At 46.6% G+C, this 17,745-nt stretch overlaps 1 protein-coding gene across 1 annotated transcript in view; it reads left to right on the top strand.

Annotated features, from left to right (window-relative positions):
• Window positions 1-369: 369 nt before the first annotated feature.
• pepd (peptidase D) overlaps window positions 370-17,745 on the top strand; it is a 168,311-nt gene continuing 150,935 nt past the window's right edge. The window contains exons 1-2 of the mRNA XM_060837549.1: window positions 370-411; window positions 14,374-14,557. Of these exons, the coding sequence (XP_060693532.1) occupies window positions 395-411; window positions 14,374-14,557 (201 nt within the window). The 5' untranslated portion in view covers window positions 370-394. The remainder of the gene's footprint in view (window positions 412-14,373; window positions 14,558-17,745) is intronic.

Here is a 17,745-nt window from a genome sequence, read left to right as displayed (position 1 = left end):
TGGTCTAGGTGAAGGCGGTGTGGAGCCTGAGTAGGCGGGGTCGGAGGGGGCGGGGCAGGGCGTGAGGGGGCGGGGTCGGAAGGGGCGGAGCAGGGTGTGAGTGGGCGGGGTCGGAGGGACGGGGCTGAGTTTGAGTGGGCGGAGCAGGGTGTGAGTGGGCGGGGTCGGAGGGACGGGGCTGAGTTTGAGTGGGCGGGGCGGTGTATGAAGTGGGCGGGGCAGGGAGTGAGTGGGCGGGGTCGGAGGTCCGGGCAGCGGGTGAACTACAAATCCCGGCGTACATTGTGCTGCCCACGTGCCCCGCTCGCGGGCCTCCATTGGCGGATGGGCAGGGTGGGCATGGCCCAAGTGCATTAAAGGCCAGGCCGGTCACGTGAGAGCGGGAAGCACCAACATGGCGGCGACAGAGGGGTAAGTGAGTGGGGAGTGTGGGTGGTATATGGGGAGGAGGGACGGTGACACCCCCGAGCCCATGCTCCGAGCCCCGTCACTGTGGGGTACGGGAGGCCGGTTGGGAGCGGAGTTGAGTTTGTGGGTAACAGGAGGAGCCCCCAGGGTGGGGGAATGAGGAGAGAGACCCTGACTGGTGTGGGGGAGGGGTACAGCTGGGATGGTGGGGGGGAGGGGGCAGAGACCCTGACCGGGTGGGCTGGGGTGGGGTGGTGTCCCCTGTCCCCTGTCCCCTGTCCCCTGTCCCCTGCCCCCTGTCCCCTGCCCCCTGTCCCCTGTCCCCTGCCCCCTGCCCCCTGTCCCCTGCCCCCTGCCCCCTGTCCCCTGCCCCCTGTCCCCTGCCCCCTGTCCCCTGCTCCCTGCCCCTGGGGGATGTGGGGCGAGGGTGAGTGCCTCTCCTCAGGTGGAGCTGGGAGCACTGTTTCATATGTTGTCTGGTGAATTTTGTTTTCACATCATGCAAACACTTTCCTTTATTAATCGATTGCTGAATTGATCTTGTAAATGTTTTCAGTGGGTTAAAGATGAAATCTTTTGTGAAAGTGCTTCCCAACTTGATAAGTTAGGGAACCTGAATAAGTAAATCAGAATTGATCATGTAAACCAAAAGAACTGCATGTTCTGTAAATGAGAAACAAAAACAGAAGTTGCTGGGAAAGCTCAGCAGATTTGGCAGCATCTGTGAAGTTAGGAATCTGTTAATGTTTAGGGCCCAAGTGACCTGAAATGCTGACTGATTTTTCTCAGAAGTCACATGACATTGCGTTATAGTCCAACAGATTTATTTTAAATCACAAGCCTTTGAAGCAGTGCTCCTCCGTCACTTCATCTGACAAAGGAGCAGCACTCAAAGTTTTTGATTTCAAATAAACTTGTTGGACTATAATCTGGTGTCGTGTGACTCTGGACCTTGTCCACTGCAATTGAACACCGGGACCTCCACATCTTGATTTCTTTCCACTCATGCTTCCAGATCTGCTGTCTGACAACTTCTGATTTTATTTTTGAAGGTTATGATAGGGTTTGATAGAGTCGTTGTGGGGAAGTTGCTGTACTTGTTGAGGAGTGTCCAGGCCCCATTGGCAATTCTTTATTTATGACAATGATTAAAACAATAATAGAAAATACAGGGGGGTGGTGGAGTGTGTGCTTGTAGATGTTGTGCCAGACAAGTGGACTGCTTTGTCCTCTGGTGTCAAACTACTTGAGTGTTGTTGGAGCTGCACCCATTCAGGTAAGCGGTGAGTATTCCATCACACTCCTGACCTGTCTCTTGTGGATGATAGCCAGGCTTTGGGGAGTTACAAGGTAAAGTGCTTGTACTCGTTGCAGGATTTCTGGTCTCTGACCTGCTTTTGTAGCCACTGTTTATGTGGTGAATCATCGAGATGTACAGCATGGAAACGGACCCTTCGGTCCAACCTGTCCATGCTGACCAGATATCCCAACGCAATCATGTCCCACCTGCTAGCACCTGGCCCATATTCCTCCAGACCTTTCCCATTCATATACCCATCCAAATGCCTCTTAAATGTTGCAATTGTACCAGCCTCTACCACACCCACTTGTAACTCATTCCATACACGTACCACCCTCTGTGTGAAAAAGTTCCTCCTTAGGTCTCTTTTATATCTTTACCCTCTCACCCAGAAATATGCCCTCTAGTTCTGGACCCCCCGACCCCAGGGAAAAGACTTTGTCTATTTATCCTATCCATGCCCCTCATAATTTTGAAAACCTCTATAAGGTCACCCCTCAGCCTCTGACGCTCCAGGGAAAACAGCCCCAGCCTGTTCAGCCTCTCCCTGTAGCTCAAATCCTCCAACCCTGGCAACATCCTTGTAAATCTTTTCTGAACCCTTTCAAGTTTCACAAAATCTTTTCGTGAGTCCACTTGTGTCTTGTCTATAGTAATCCAAGGATGTTAGTATCGAGGGATTCAGTGATGGTGACACCATTGAATGCAAAGGGCAGTGATTGTCTCTTGTTGGGAAATAGTCGTTGTTTGGCATTTGTATTACTTGCCACCTGTCACCCCAAGATAGGACACTGTCCAGGTCTTGTTGCATTTGAACCTGGACTCCTTCAATATTTGAGAAATTGCAAATGGTGCTGAACATAACGATGAAGTAGCTGAACGTAGTTGGGTCTAGGACACTACCCTGAGGCACTCCTGCAGAGATGTTCTAGAGCTGAGATGATTGACTTCCAACAACCACCACCATCTTCTTATCTGTCAGGTATCACTCCAATGACCGGAGAGTTTGCTCCTTGACTTGCATTGATTCTAGTTTGGCCAGGGCTCCTTGATGCGACATTTGGTCAAATGCAGCCTCGATGTCAAGGGCTGTCCCTCTCCCCTCCCCTCTGGAATTCAGCTGCTTTGTCCATGTTTGACCCAAGGCTGGAATGAGGTCAGGAGCTGAGTGACCCTGGGGGAACCCAAACTGGGTGTCACTGAGCAGGTTATTGCTGAGCAGATGCTGCTTGATAGCACTGTTACTGACACTGCCCATCACATACTGAGGATTGAGAGTAGACTCATGAAGCAATAATTGGCCAGGTTGAATTTGGCAACTTTCCTCATGGTCGGGTAGATGCCAGTGTTGTAGTTGTACTGGAACAGCTTAGCTAGGGGAGCAGCAAGTTCTGGAGCACACATCTTCAGTACTATTGCTGGAATGTTGTCAGGGCCCTTTGCAGTCTCTAGTGTCTCCAACCATTTCTTCTTATCATGTGGAGTGAATTGAATTGGCTGGACACTGGTATCCGTGATGCTGGGAACTACTGGAGGAGGCCAAAATGAATCATCCATTCAACACTCTGGGCTGAAGATTGTTGCAAAAGCTTCAGCCTTACCTTTTGCACTGATGCGCTGGGCTCTTCCAGCACTGAGGATAGGGAGTCTGCTCCTCCATTGTCCACCACCATTCGCAACTGGAAGGACTGCAGAGCTTAATTCAGATCAGTTGGTTGTGGGATCACTTAGATCTGTCTATCACTTGCTGCTTATGCTGTTTGGTACACGGTAATCCTAAATGGTAGGTTCACCTGCTTGACATCTCATTTTCTGGTATGCCTGATGCTGCTCCTGGCATGCCCTCCTGAACTCTCTGTTAAACCAGGGTTGATCCCCTATCCTGATGGTAATGGTTGAGTGGGGGATATGCTGGGGAAATGAGGTTACAGATTGTGCTGGAGTACAGCTCTGCTGCTGTTGATGGCCCACAGCATCTCATGGATGCCCAGTGTTGAGTTGCTAGATCTGTTTGAAGTCTGTCCCAGTTAGCACGGTGATAGTGCCACACAACACGATGGAGGGCACTCTCAATGTGAAGTCTCCACATGGACTGTGCAATGGTCACTCTTACTGATACTGTCATGGACAGATGTATCTGCAGCTGGCAGATTGGTAAGGATGAGGTCAAACATGATTTTCCCTCTTGGTTCCCTCCCCACCAGCCGCAGACCCAGCCTAGCAGCCATGTCCTTTAGGATCCGACCAGCTTGATCAGTGATACTGCTGCTGAGCCAACCAGAATACATTGCACCGTTGCCACCCTCAGTGCGTCCTTCCAGTGTTGTACGGTATGATATGGTAATCAGCGGAGGGTTTCTTGCCCATGTTTAACCTGAAACCATGAGACTTCATGGGATCTGGAATCTGTGTTGAGGACTCCCAGGGCAACTCTCTCCTGACTCTATCCCACGTGGTGTTCCCCCCCACCCCCCCACACACATCTACAAGCACCCACATATCCAGTAATGGTGGTGTCTGGGATGTGGTCTGTAATGTATGATTCCATGAGCATGCAGCTGGGTGGCACGCCCTGAACGAACAGAAGCCAATCATTGGTGAAGTTGCCCATGTGACCGAAAAGATCAGTAATTCTCTGGAGTGACAGGGGACCCAGGGAGCAGGTTCTGTCCTGTCGTATTGAGTTGGCTGCCCCATCAGGTTGGGATTGAGAGTTCGACAGTCAGCTTTGGGAATCAACAAGTTGGAAATTCAGCTGGGCATTCTTTTCCAATGATGTGTTAAAAGCATTGAAAGGATAGAGTCAGACCAAGCTGTGATGTTCAAAGTTTGTGAGAAGATTTGTAGCTCGGGTGCTCGTTGTTATGGTTCTGTTCGCTGAGCAGACACATTGACCTAGACCCTATATACCGGCCACTGCAGCGGACAGCAACTGACAACCGGAAGCGGCAGATTCAAACCAGTATAAATGCCGGAGGAATCAGCACAGAAGCGCTTCACAGGAGGCTCCCAAGCACTGAAGATGTCACCTAGAAAGGGGACGAAACGTTTGCAACAAAAACTCCCAGCTCGGCGAACAGAACCACAACAACAAGCTGTGATGGTTCACCAGTAGAATTGTCACAAGTTACGATGTGAATGATCCTTGCAGCTGTGCCTCAGCTTGAGTCAGCAGTTTCAAGAGAAGTCAGAGGAATGATTATGAAATTATGTCAAGGAGCTGACTGATTGAAGAAGTTGAATTAGTTTTAAATAGCTTTGTGGGTTTAAAGGTTGACATATGAGGCAGAGTGCAGCCAGGCAGGGTGGAGTGGGGAAATAAAAGCAAAATACAGGTTAGTCAGCATACTGGAGAGATCACACCTTCAGAATGGAAAGTGAAAGAAAAAGCCACATTTGACTGGAATTAGAAAATAGGAGTGAGCCTGAAGTTCAGGTGATGGCCTTCCCCTAGTTATTGGTGCTGCAGTACTAAGACATTGCTATATTGGCATTCACTGCACACATCTACCAGGCAATGCCCATCTCCAACAAGTGAGAATCTAACCACTGCCCCTCATTCAATAGCATTATCATTATTAGTCCCTCGCAGACGAGGATGACTCTTCTCCCCCCCCCAATCTCAGAGTGAGTGTGTAGGTGGCTGTACAGTCTGCAGGCTCGGTTACTCTCTGGGCAGGTGGTGATGGTGGGAAGGGGTGTGTGCTTGCTCCACTGTACTCGGCCAGGCTAGTGTTACCATCACTGACTGTCAACGTTCTGGAGGGAGTTACCATTGACGAGAAACTGAACAGAACTGGACATATCTAATTACGATGGCTATAAGAGAAGGTTAGAGAATAGAAATTCTGCAGTGAGTAACCTACTGGAGCTGCAGCCATCCATGCAAGTGGAGAATATTTTGTCACACTCCTGCCTTGTGCTTTGTCGATAGTTGACAGGCAGGTGATGAGCTGTATGCTGCAGAGATCCTTGTATTTGACTTGTTCTTGTAGCCAGTTTGTGGTGAGACCCAGTCGGGTTTCTGCTCAGTGGTAATCCCAGGATATTGACAGTGGGGGGGATTCGGTGATGGTAATGACCTTGAAGGTCATTTGGTGATGGTTTAATTATTTTGTGCTGTAGATGGTCATTGCCTGGCACTTGTGAGGCATGAATGTTACTTGCCACTTTTCAGTATAAACCTGGTCATTTTTCCAGGTCTTGCTACATTTGGAAATGGACTGCTTCAATATCTGAAGAATTAGTGACAATCCTCACTTCTAACCTTCTGGAAAAGTCTTTGATAAATCAGCTGAAGATGGTTGGGCCTAGGACCCTACCTTGAGGATGTTCTGTAGTAATTTCCCAAAGCTGAGATGATGGACTTGCCACAACTATAACCATAATTTATATCATAAAGGGTCACTGAACTAGAAATATTAACTTTGTTTGTCTCTCGCTCTCAGATGTTGCAGACCTGCTGAGTTTCTCCAGCATGTTGTTTCTGATCTCCATCATGCACAGTTCTTTTTGTTTACATCTTTTATACCATACATTTGTTATATTGCCCAGTGGTTTTTCTTATGGGTGAGATATTGAGGTTCAATTAATTCACTGTGGGAAAGATTCCATAGCCACCTCTCGACTCAGAGCAGTGGAGTTCTCCAAATGCTTGTCAATGTTCATCATTCAAGAGGAAAGGATTGAAGGGCAGAGTACTGCGAATTCTAGAAGTCTCAAAGGTAGGCCGTTGGTGTTGGTAATACTCAGCAGGTCAGAGTGGCAGCCATGAGGACGAGGATCACCAAAAACTTCAGGTTGATGGACATTTCATTGGATCTGAAAAATGTGAAAGGTGTAAGCGATTGAGCAAGGGTTGGGAGAGATGAGAACAAATTATTATTTTCTGAGATTAATTTGAAAATGGGAGAGAGTGAAAGCTAGAAACAAAGTAGAAAGGAACAGGAGTAGGCTGTTCAACTCCTTGAGCCTGCTCTATCTTTCAGTATGATCATGGCCAATCATCGAGTTCCATACCCTAATCCCTCCCCCACCCCATCTCTTGATTTTTTTTAGCTTCAAGCACGATATCTGCTCCCTCCTTGGAAACACTGTTTTGGTGTCTAACTTTCTGTGGGACTGAATTCAACAGGCTTGCCACTCTCTGGGTTGAAGACATTTCTCCTCTCAGATTTCTTGCCTTTCCTAGAAAGGTTTGCCTCCTACCACTAAACTACAACCACTGCTCCAGCGTCGGGGCCATCCTTCCTGCATCTAACCTGTCTTGTCCTGTTGGAGTTTTATAGGTTTTTGAGCTCCTCTCTTATTCTCCTAAAGTCCAGTGGTGCTGGAAAAGCACAGCAGATCAGGCAGCATCCAAGGAGCAGGAAAATCTATGTTTCAGGCAAAAGCCCTTAATCAGATTCTCCTACTCCTCGGATGCTGCCTGACCTGTGCTTTTCCAGCAACACAATCTTGCTCTAATCTCCAGCATCTGCAGTCCTCACTTTTGTCCAGTGACTACAATCCTTCCTGACTCGATTCCTCTTGATGTCAGTCCTGCCATCCCAGGAATCAATTTGGTAAACCTTCTCTGCACTCCCTGTACAGCAAGAATATCCTTCCTCAGAAAAGGACACCACAACTGCACACAATTCTCCAGGTGTGGCCTTGACAAAGCTCTGTACAATTGCATCAATTGTTCCTGCACTCGAATCCTCTCAGTATGAAGGCCAGTTCAGTTTGCCTTTGTTCCTGCCTGCTGCACTTGCTGCTTGCTTTCAGCGACTTGTGCACAGACACACCCAGGGTTCATAGAACATTCTCATCTCTCAATTATTCAAATAATTCACCTTCCTATTTTTGCTTATGTTATGGTTAATCTTTTATTTATCCGCATTACACAGCATTTTTAAATCACAATTCTATTTAAGACCATTAGAAATAGGAAATAAAAACTGAAAGAACTGTGGATGCTGTAAATCCGAAACAAAAGCAATAGTTGTTGGAAAAGCTCAGCAAGTCTGGCAGCATCATCCCAGAAATTCTCAGGAAGGGTCTCTGGACCTGAAACATTAACTGTTTTCTCTGCACAGATGCTACCAGACCTGCTGAGCTTTTCCAACAACTTCTATTTCTAATGAAACAAAAATAGGAACTGCGGTAGGCTGTTTGGCTCCTCAATCCTGCGCTGCTGTTCAATCGAATCATGGCTGATCTGACATTCCTCATGTTCCTTTCCTGCCCTTTCCCCATAACTCTTGATTCTCCTATTGCTCACGGGATAATCCCTCCATACCTGGGATCATACGATTGAATCCTCTGTAATACCACCAATGAAATGATACTTTTTCTTTTAAATAAGAGGACCAGTGTCCAGATGTGGCCTTGTACAGGTGCAGTAAGGCTTCCCTACTCTTATACTTCAACCTACTTGAAATAAGGGCCAACATCCTATTAGCCTTCCTGATTACCTGTTGCACCTGGGTGCTAGTTTTCTGTGTAACATGTACATGTTCTCTACACCCCCCCCCCCCCCCCCCAGTCCCTTTGTGTTACAGCTTTCTGCAGTTTCTCTCTATTTAAATAATATTCTGTTCTTTCTCCCTACCAAACTGAGCAACTCTGCATTTTCCTGCATTATACTTTGTCAATTTTATTGCAACTTCCCTCACCAATTACTATCTCTCTGTGAACTGTTTGCTTCTCTCTCTCAATCTGCCTTTCCACGTATTTTTGTGATGTCTGCAAATTTGGCTACGTACATTCACTCCCTCCAAGTCATTCATGTGTATTGTAAACAGTTGAATCTCCTGGTCACATGTCGCCAATCTGAAAAAGAACTCCTTATTCCCACTCGCTATTTCCTACCCTTGAGTCAATATACGTGCTAATATACTATCTTCAACACCATGGGCTCTAGTCGTCTTATTTAACCTTTTGTGAGTTACTCTGTAGAACGTCTTCTGAGAGTCCAGTTATGACACTGGTTCCCCTCATGTTTAGAATGTGTTATTTCCATTCTGGTTAATTGCAATTGATCATCACAGAAAATTGATGTTATGGCTCAGGAAGAGACAGAGCAATTGATGGGAGTGTTTGGGGATGGTGTAGAGGGGATTTTGTTCTCTATCTGACACCATGGTCCCCTCTAGTGCAGGCAAAACTCAATACTCTATTGTCTGTCTATTTCCCATACTTAGTGACTTTTCCTTGCTGTCTGTCCCCATTGAACTTGTGTTTGGTGTCTCCCTCCCACCACCACTGGACTGTCTTTAGTGACAAATTAAAATCCTTGCAACTGTCAGCTTGTGTCCCGACTATTGGACATTATTTGAATATTGCTTTTGTGATGAAGGGCTTTTGCCTGAAATGTCTATTTTCCTGCTCCTCGGATGCTGCCTGACCTGCTGTGCTTTGCCAGCACCACACTTTTGACTGTAATGCTACACAAGGCAGGATTTAGAGAGTGAAGGAGAAGAGAGTGAGCTGGGTTTGTTGGGAATTTAGGAAAGCAGAGAAGTGCACAGAGAGGGTAAAACCTTTTAAGATGGAAAGTAATGTCATGTGCATTCTTAAATAGACTGAATTCTTGAAAAGTGTCATATTTCTGTCATGGTACTTTTATTTAGAGCAATTTAGTTATAGAATGTGGAAGAGCTACAGAACTGTGGATCATGTAGCTTGCTATCACAGAATTCACACAACCAGATTTAAAGTTCAGTGATGTCGTGGTGTTTGAAATGAGTCATCATAACCAGTCCAGGCCATGAAAGAAAAGCAACAAAGGAAGGATACTGGTGGAAGTTAGAGTTTCAGTTGCTGAAGATAAAGCGTGCAGGAGATGGCATTAGACTTAGGCAGATATGTTTAACATTAACTTGGGTGGAAGGGGAAGTGAACGCAATGAGCCTGTGTGACAGGAATTAATCTGTTAGAACGTGGAAGATGAATCTTGTGGCAGTGTGTCCAGTTGCCTTTGGAATCAAGAGGGGAGTAGCTGATAGAACTGTGGGTTGATATGTACTTGACCTTTTGTTTTTGGAAAGCATTGTTCCCAGGATGTGGCTGTCACTGGCAGACTAGTGTCTATTTCCTGTCCTTAACTGTCCTGGAATTCACTGGCTTGCTGCACCAATTCAGAGGGCAGTTCAGAGTTAACCACATTGCTGTGGGTCTGGAGTCATACACACTCCAGACCAGGTACACATGGCAAAGTTCCAACCCGAAAGGACATTACTGAACCAGATGTGTTTTTGTTATGTGGTTGTCATTAAGGTCATACAGTCATAGAGGTGTACAGCATGGACACAGATCCTTGGTCCAACCTGTCCATGCCGACCAGATATCCTAACCCAAACTAGTCCCACCTGCCAGCACTTGGCCCATATCCCTCCAAACCCTTCCTTTACATGTAACCATGACGCTTTTTAAATGCTGTAGCCTCCTCCACTTCCTCTGGCAGCTCATTCCATACCTTGTGCATGAAAAAAGTTGCCCTGTGGTGCCTTTTAAATCTTCCCCTTCTCACCATGAACCCCTCGTTCTGCACTCCTGCACCCCAGGGAAAAGACTTGTCTATTTATCCTATCCATGCCCATCGTGATTTTATAAACCCCTATAAGGTCACTGCTCAGCCTCGGCTCCAGGGAAACCAGCCCCAGTCTATTTAACCTCTCCTGTAGCTCAAGCCCTCCAACCTTGCCAATATCCTTGTAAATTTTTTCTAAACCCTTTCAAGTTTCACAACACCCTTTTGACAGGAGGGAGGCCAGAATAGTGCACAGTATTTCAAAAGTGGCTGAACCAGTGTCCTGGAAAGCCACAGCATGGCCCCTCAACTCCTATACTAAATGCTCTGTCCAATAAAGGAAAGCATACCAAACGCCGCCTTCACTATCCTATCTACCTGTGACTCCACTTTCAAGGAGCTATGAACCCGCACTCCAAGATCTTTGTTCAACAACACTTCCTGGGACCTTTAATTCCAGATTTTTAAAAATTGAGTTAAACTTTCACCACTTATAATTGTGGATTCAAACCCATGTTCTCAATGCATTAAGCAAAAATTCTGGATCACTGGCCCAGTGATAGTACCAAATGCATCTGTTTAATAGTGTTTGATTGACATCATCCTGTGGTTTTTAAGAGGAGGGTAATGAGATGCAATGGGTACTCATTTTTGAAACTTTACTAGATTCTGGAGAGATTTTATCAGCCTTAAAATGGTCAAGTATAACTCCTCTATTCAGGAAGGGATGGAGGCAGAAAGTGAGAAAATACAGACCAGTTAGTTTGGCATCTGTCATGGAGAAGGTGTCGGTTGAGCATTAAGGAGATTGTAGTTGAACATGTTGAATTTTCCCAATGTAATTGGGGACAGTTAGCATGGTTTATTGAAAGGGAAATCATGTTTGATCAACATGTTCTAGGATACAAATGCTACACGAAGGATAGAAAGGGAGGCAAGAGAGGAGGGGGAGTGGTGTTTTTGAAAAGGGATAGTATTTACAGCTGTACTGAGGGAGGATATTCCCGGAAATACATCCAGGGGAAGTTATTTGGGTGGAACAGAGAAATAAAAAAGGGATGATCACCTTATTGGGATTGTATTATCGATCACCTAATAGTCACAGGGAAATTGAGAAACAAACTTGTAAGGAGATCTCAGTTATCTGTAAGAATAATAGGGTGGTTATGGTAGAGGATTTTAACTTTCCAAACATAGACTGGACTGCCATAGTGTTAAGGGTTTAGATGGAGAGGAATTTAAGTATGTACAAGAACATTTTCTGATTCAGTATGTAGATGTACTTACGAGAGAAGGTGCAAAACTTGACCTACTCTTGGGAAATAAGGCAGGAGAGGTGACTGAGGTGTCAGTGGGGGAGCACTTTGGGGCCAGCGACCATAATTCTATTTGTTTTAAAATAGTGATGGAAAAGGATAGACCGGATCTAAAAGTTGAAGTTCTAAATCAGAGAAAGGCCAATTTTGACAGTATTAGGCTGATTGGAGGCAGATGTTCGCAGGTAAAGGGATGGCTGGAAAATGGGAAGCTTTCAGAAATGAGATAACAAGAATCCAGGGAAAGTATATTCCTGTCGGGGTGAAAGGGAAGGCTGGTAGGTATAGGGAATGCTGGATGACTGAAGAAATTGAGGGTTTGGTTAAGAATAAGAAGGAAGCATATCTCGGATATAGACAGGATAGATCGAGGGAATCTGTAGAAGAGTATAAAGGAAGTAGGAGTACACTTGAGAGAAATCAGGAGGGCAAAAAGGGGACATGAGCTAGCTTTGGCAAATAGAATTAAGGAGATTCCGAAGTGTTTTTATACAAATATATTAAGGACAAAAGGGTAACTAAGGAGAGAATAGGGCCCCTCAAAGATCAGCAAGGCGGCCTTTGTGTGGAGCCACAGAAAATGGGGGAGATACTAAATGAATATTTTGCATCAGTATTTACTGTGGAAAAGGATATGGAAGGTATAGACTGTAGGGAAATAGATGGTGACATCTTGCAAAATGTCCAGATTACAGAGGAGGAAGTGCTGGATGTCTTGAAACACAAAGAAGTGGATAAACCCCCAGGACCTGATCAGGTGTACCCGAGAACTCTGTGGGAAGCTAGAGAAGTGGTTGCTGGACCTCTTGGTGAGATATTTGTTTCGTCAATAGTCACAGGTGAGGTGCTGGAACACTGGAGGTTAGCTAATGTGGTACCAGTGTTTAGACCATAAGACATAGGAGTGGAAGTAAGGCCATTCGGCCCATCGAGTCCACTCCGCCATTCAATCATGGCTGATGGGCATTTCAACTCCACTTACCCGCATTCTCCCCGTAGCCCTTAATTCCTCGAGACATCAAGAATCTATCAATCTCAAAGAAGGGTGGTAAGGACAAGCCAGGGAACTATAGACCAGTGAGCCTGACGTCAGTGGTGGGCAAGTTGTTGGAGGGAATCCTGAGGGACAGGATGTACATATATTTGAAAAGGCAAGGACTGATTAGGGATAGTCAACATGGCTTTGTGCATGGGAAATCATGTCTCTCAAACTTGATACAGTTTTTTGAAGAAGTAACAAAGAAGATTGATGAGGGCAGAGCAGTACATGTGATCTATATGGACTTCAGTAAGGCATTCGACAAGGTTCCCCAGGGGAGACTGGTTAGCAAGGTTAGATCTCACGGAATACAGGGAGAACTAGCCATTTGGATACAGAACTGGCTCAAAGGTAGAAGACAGAGGGTGGTGGTGAGAGGGTTGTTTTTCAGACTGGAGGCCTATGACCAGTGGAGTGCCACAAGGATCGGTACTGGGTCCTCTACTTTTTGTCATTTACATAAATGATTTGGATGCGAGCATAAGAGGTCCAGTTGTAATTTTGCAGATGACACCAAAATTGGAGATGTAGTGGACAGCGAAGAGGGTTACCTTAGATTACAACAGGATCTGGACCAGATGGGCCAATGGGCAAAGAAGTGGCAGATGGAGTTTAATTCAGATAAAGGTGAGGTGCTGCATTTTGAGAAAGCAAATCTTAGCAGGACTTATACACTTAATGGTGAGGTCCTAGGGAGTGTTGCTGAACAAAGAGAGCTTGGAGTGCAGGTTCATAGCTCCTTGAAAGTGGAGTCGCAGGTAGATAGGATAGTGAAGAAGGCATTTGCTATGCTTTCCTTTATTGGTCAGAGTATTGAGTACAGGAGTTGGGAGCCAATGTTGCAGCTGTACAGGACATTGGTTAGGCCACTGTTGGAATATTGCATGCAACTCTGCTCTCTTTCCTATCGGAAAGATGTTGTGAAACTTGAAAAGGTTCAGAAAAGATTTAGAAGGATGTTGCCAGGGTTGGAGGATTTGAGCTACAGGGAGAGGCTGAACAGGCTGGGGCTGTTTTCCCTGGAGCGTCGGAAGCTGAGGGGTGACCTTATAGAAATTTACAAAATTATGAGCGTAATGGATAGGATAAATAGACAAAGTCTTTTCCCTGGGGTGGGGGAATCCAGAACTAGAGGGTATAGGTTTAGGGTGAGAGGGAAAAGATATAAAAGAGACCTAAGGTGCAACTTTTTTAAACAGGGTGGTACATGTATGGAATGAGCTGTAAGAGGGAATGATGGAGGTTGGTACAATTGCAACATTTAAGAGGCATTTGGATGGGTATATGAATAGGAAGGGTTTGGAGGGATATGGGCCGGGTGCTGGTAGGTGGGACTAGATTAGGTTGGGATATCTGGTTGGTATGGACGGGTTGGACCGAAGGGTCTGTTTCCATGCTCTATGAGTAACCTGCCGTGGATAATAGGGAGCCCATTAACATAGATATCCATAACCTGTTTTACAGAGTGCCAAATAAAAGAATCATAAGCTTGGGGAGCACCGAGAGCTTTAAACTAAGTTAGGGGGTTTGGGAGTGTGTGGGGGAGGAGATATATGTAGACTTTTTCAGATGGGATGGGCCAATCAGTTGGCGTTGTGTGCCAGTCTGAGGATGGACTGAGAACCACTGACTACCTGACTCTGAAGGGAGGCTGTTTCTTACTGCAGTGATAGCAGCTCAGTCAGCGGAAGGGAAAGGTGACTGGGTGTTGAATCCTTTTCTGTTCACACTGGGCAGTCTGATTTGCTGCACCTTGGTGGATAATTGCTAATCCATTTCTCTTGTCCTCTGCTTTCAGGCCCTCCTTCTCACTGGGTAACGAGACCCTCCAGGTGCCAATGGCCCTCTTTGCCTTGAACAGGCGTCGTCTGTGTGAGCAGCTACGTAAGAATGCTGAGGTGCCAAAGAAAGCGGTAGTGCTCCTGCAGGGGGGAGATCAACTCCAGCGATACTGCACTGACACTGATATCATCTTCCGTCAGGTGAGCTGCAGTTTCAGTTACAATTGGGGGCAGCTGTAGGGATAGCCTGACCTTTGTATTACTTTCACAACTGGCAGGTGGGTCATAGTTACTTCGGATATACAGCAGAGAAATTGGCTGTCAGTCAGACAGGTGCTGTAGATATATCAGTCCTGATGTGGAGGTGCTAGTGTTGGACTGGGGGCCGGGGGGGAGCGGAGGGATCAAAATCACAAGTCACATGACACCAGGTTATAGTCTAACAGGTTTATTTTAAATCACAAGCTTTCAGTGCGCTGTTCTGAAGTCACCATGTCTGCTTCCCCCCACTTCACCACCTGACAAAGGAGCAGTGCTCTGAAAGCTTGTGATTTCAAATAAACCTGTTGGATTATAACCTAGTGTCATGTGACTTCTGACTATCAGTCCTTTCAGCAAGTTGTATTGACAGCTATCCAGAGAATTTCGATAGAATCTTATTGTGCAGAAAGCCATCTGGCTTGTCAAGTTTGGGACAAATCAGGGCAGGTCTTATACACTTAATGGTCAGGTCCTGGGGGGTGTTGCTGAACAAAGAGACCTTGGAATGCAGGCTGATAGCTCCTTGAAAGTGGAGTTGCAGGTATGTAGGATTTTGAAGAAAGTGTTTGTTTTGCTTCCTTTATTAGTCAGTGTATTGAATATGGAGCAGGAAGCTCATGTTGAAGCTGTACAGGACGTTGGTTAGGCCACTTTTGGAATATTGCATTCAGTTCTGGTCTCCCTGCTAAAGGAAGGATGTTGTGAAACTTGAAAGGGTTCAGAAAAGATTTAGAAGGAGGTTGCCAGGGTTGGAGGGTTTGAGCTTTAGGGAGAGGCTGAACAGGCTGGGGCTGGTTTCTCTCGAGCGTCAGAGGCTGAGGGGTGACCTGATAGAGGTTTACAAAATTGAGAGGCATGAATAACCCAGGTCTTTTCCCTGGGGTGGGGGAGTCCAGAACAAGAGGCCATTGGTTTAGGATGAGAGGGTAAAGATGTAAAAGGGAACCTATCGGGCAATTTTTTTCATGCAGAGGGTGGTGTGTGTATGGAATGAGCTGCCTGAGGTAATGGTGGAGGCTGGTACATTTGCAACATTTAAAAGGCATCTAGATGGGTATATGAATAGGAAGGGTTGGAGCGATATGGGCCAAATGCTGGTAAATGGACCTAATTTATTTAGGCTATCTGGTTGGCATGGAGGAGTTGGACGGAATGGTCTGTTTCTGTACTGTACAATGCTATGCCTCCATGTAGGAACAGAAGTAGGATATTCAGCCCATTGAGATGAATCTGCCAGTCAGTGAGATCATTGCTGAACTGATAACCTGAACTCATTTTTCCTGCCTTTAATTCCCTTACTGGTCAAAAACCTGTCTATCTCAGCCTTGAGTATATTTAATAAGCCAACCACCACAACTCTCTGCAGTGAAAAACTCCACAGATTCACTACCCTCTGAGAAGGAGTTGCTCCTAATCTGTTTTAAATATCTGGCTCGTATTCTGAGATTTTGCCTTCTAGTAGTAGACTCTACCATGAGGGAGAAGCAGCCTGTTGAAATTTACTCTTAAAGCCCCATGGAATCTTGTGTGTGTAAATGTCAACTAAGTCATCTCTGAACCTCCAATGTGAATATCGATAAAGAGTTCTAAACTGAGGTCTGACTGATGTCTTGAAAATGTGTTGCTGGAAAAGCGCAGCAGGTCAGGCAGCATCCAAGGAGCAGGAGAATCGACATTTTGGGCATAAGCCCTTCTTCAGGAATAAGGAGGGTGTGCCAAGCAGGCTAAGATAAAAGGTAGGGAGGAGGGACTTGGGAGAGGGGCGTTGGGATAGGTCCGTATAGTAACACGGACATTTACTATAAACCGACCGACCCCCACAGCTACCTAGATTATACCTCCTCCCACCCTGCCCCCTGTAAAAACGCCATCCCATATTCTCGATTCCTTTGCCTCTGTCGCATCTGTTCCCAGGGGGACCAGTTCCAATACCGAACAACCCAGATGGCCTCCTCCTTCAAACACTGCAATTTCCCCTCAGATGTGGTTGACGATGCTCTCCACCGCATCTCCTCCACTTCCTGCTCCTCCGCCCTTGAACCCTGCCTCTCCAATCGCCACCAGGACAGAGCCCCACTGGTCCTCACCTACCACCCCACCAACCTCCAGATACATGGTATCATCCTTCGTCATTTCCGCCACCTCCAAACAGACCCCATCATCAAGGATATATTTCCCTCTACTCCCCTATCAGCGTTCCAGAAAGACCACTCCCTCCGTGACTCCGTCGTCAGGTCCACACCCCCACCAACCCAACTTCCATTCCCGGCACCTTCCCCTGCAACCGCAAGAAATGCAAAACTTGCACCCACACCTCCTCCCTCACTTCTCTCCAAGGCCCCAAGGGATCCTTCCATATCCCCCTCAAATTCACCTGCACTCCACACACATCATTTACTGCATCCGCTGCACCTGATGTGGCCTCCTCTACATTGGGGAGATAGGCCAACTACTTGCGGGATGTTTCAGAGAACACCTCTGGGAAACCTGCACCAACCAACCCAACCGTCCTGTGGCTGAACACTTCAACTCCCCCTCCCACTCCACCAAGGACATGCAGGTCCTTGGCCGCCTCCATTGGTAGACCATGGCAACACGACGCCTGGAGGAAGAGTGCCTCATCTTCCGCCTAGGAACCCTCCAACTACAAGGGATGAATATAGATTTCTCCAGCTTCCTCATTTCCCCTCCCCCCACCTTATCTCAGTCCCAACCCTCTGATTCAGCACCGCCTTCTTGACCTGCAATCTTCTTCCTGACCTCTCCGCCCCCACCTCCTCTCCGGCCTATCATCCTCACCTTAACCTCCTTCCACCTATCGCATTCCCAATGCCCTTCCCCCAAGTCCCTCCTCCCTACCTTTTATCTTAGCCTGCTTGGCACACCCTCCTCATTCCTGAAGAAGGGCTTATGCCCGAAATGTCAATTCTCCTGCTCCTTGGATGCTGCCTGACCTGCTGCGCTTTTCCAGCAACACATTTTTCAGCTCTGATCTCCAGCATCTGCAGTCCTCACTTTCTCCTCCTGACTGATGTCTTGTGTAGTTTAACAAAGCCTCCCTATTACTTTACTACTTTCCAATTGCAATAAAGGCTACTGTTCCATTTGCCTTCAATGTTGGTTCAAAT

This window comes from Hemiscyllium ocellatum, chromosome 17 (genome assembly GCF_020745735.1).
Source record: "Hemiscyllium ocellatum isolate sHemOce1 chromosome 17, sHemOce1.pat.X.cur, whole genome shotgun sequence".
NCBI lineage: Eukaryota > Metazoa > Chordata > Chondrichthyes > Orectolobiformes > Hemiscylliidae > Hemiscyllium > Hemiscyllium ocellatum.
The sequence above is the reverse complement of the archived record's forward strand: the minus strand, read 5'-3'. Positions and strand labels throughout refer to the sequence as shown.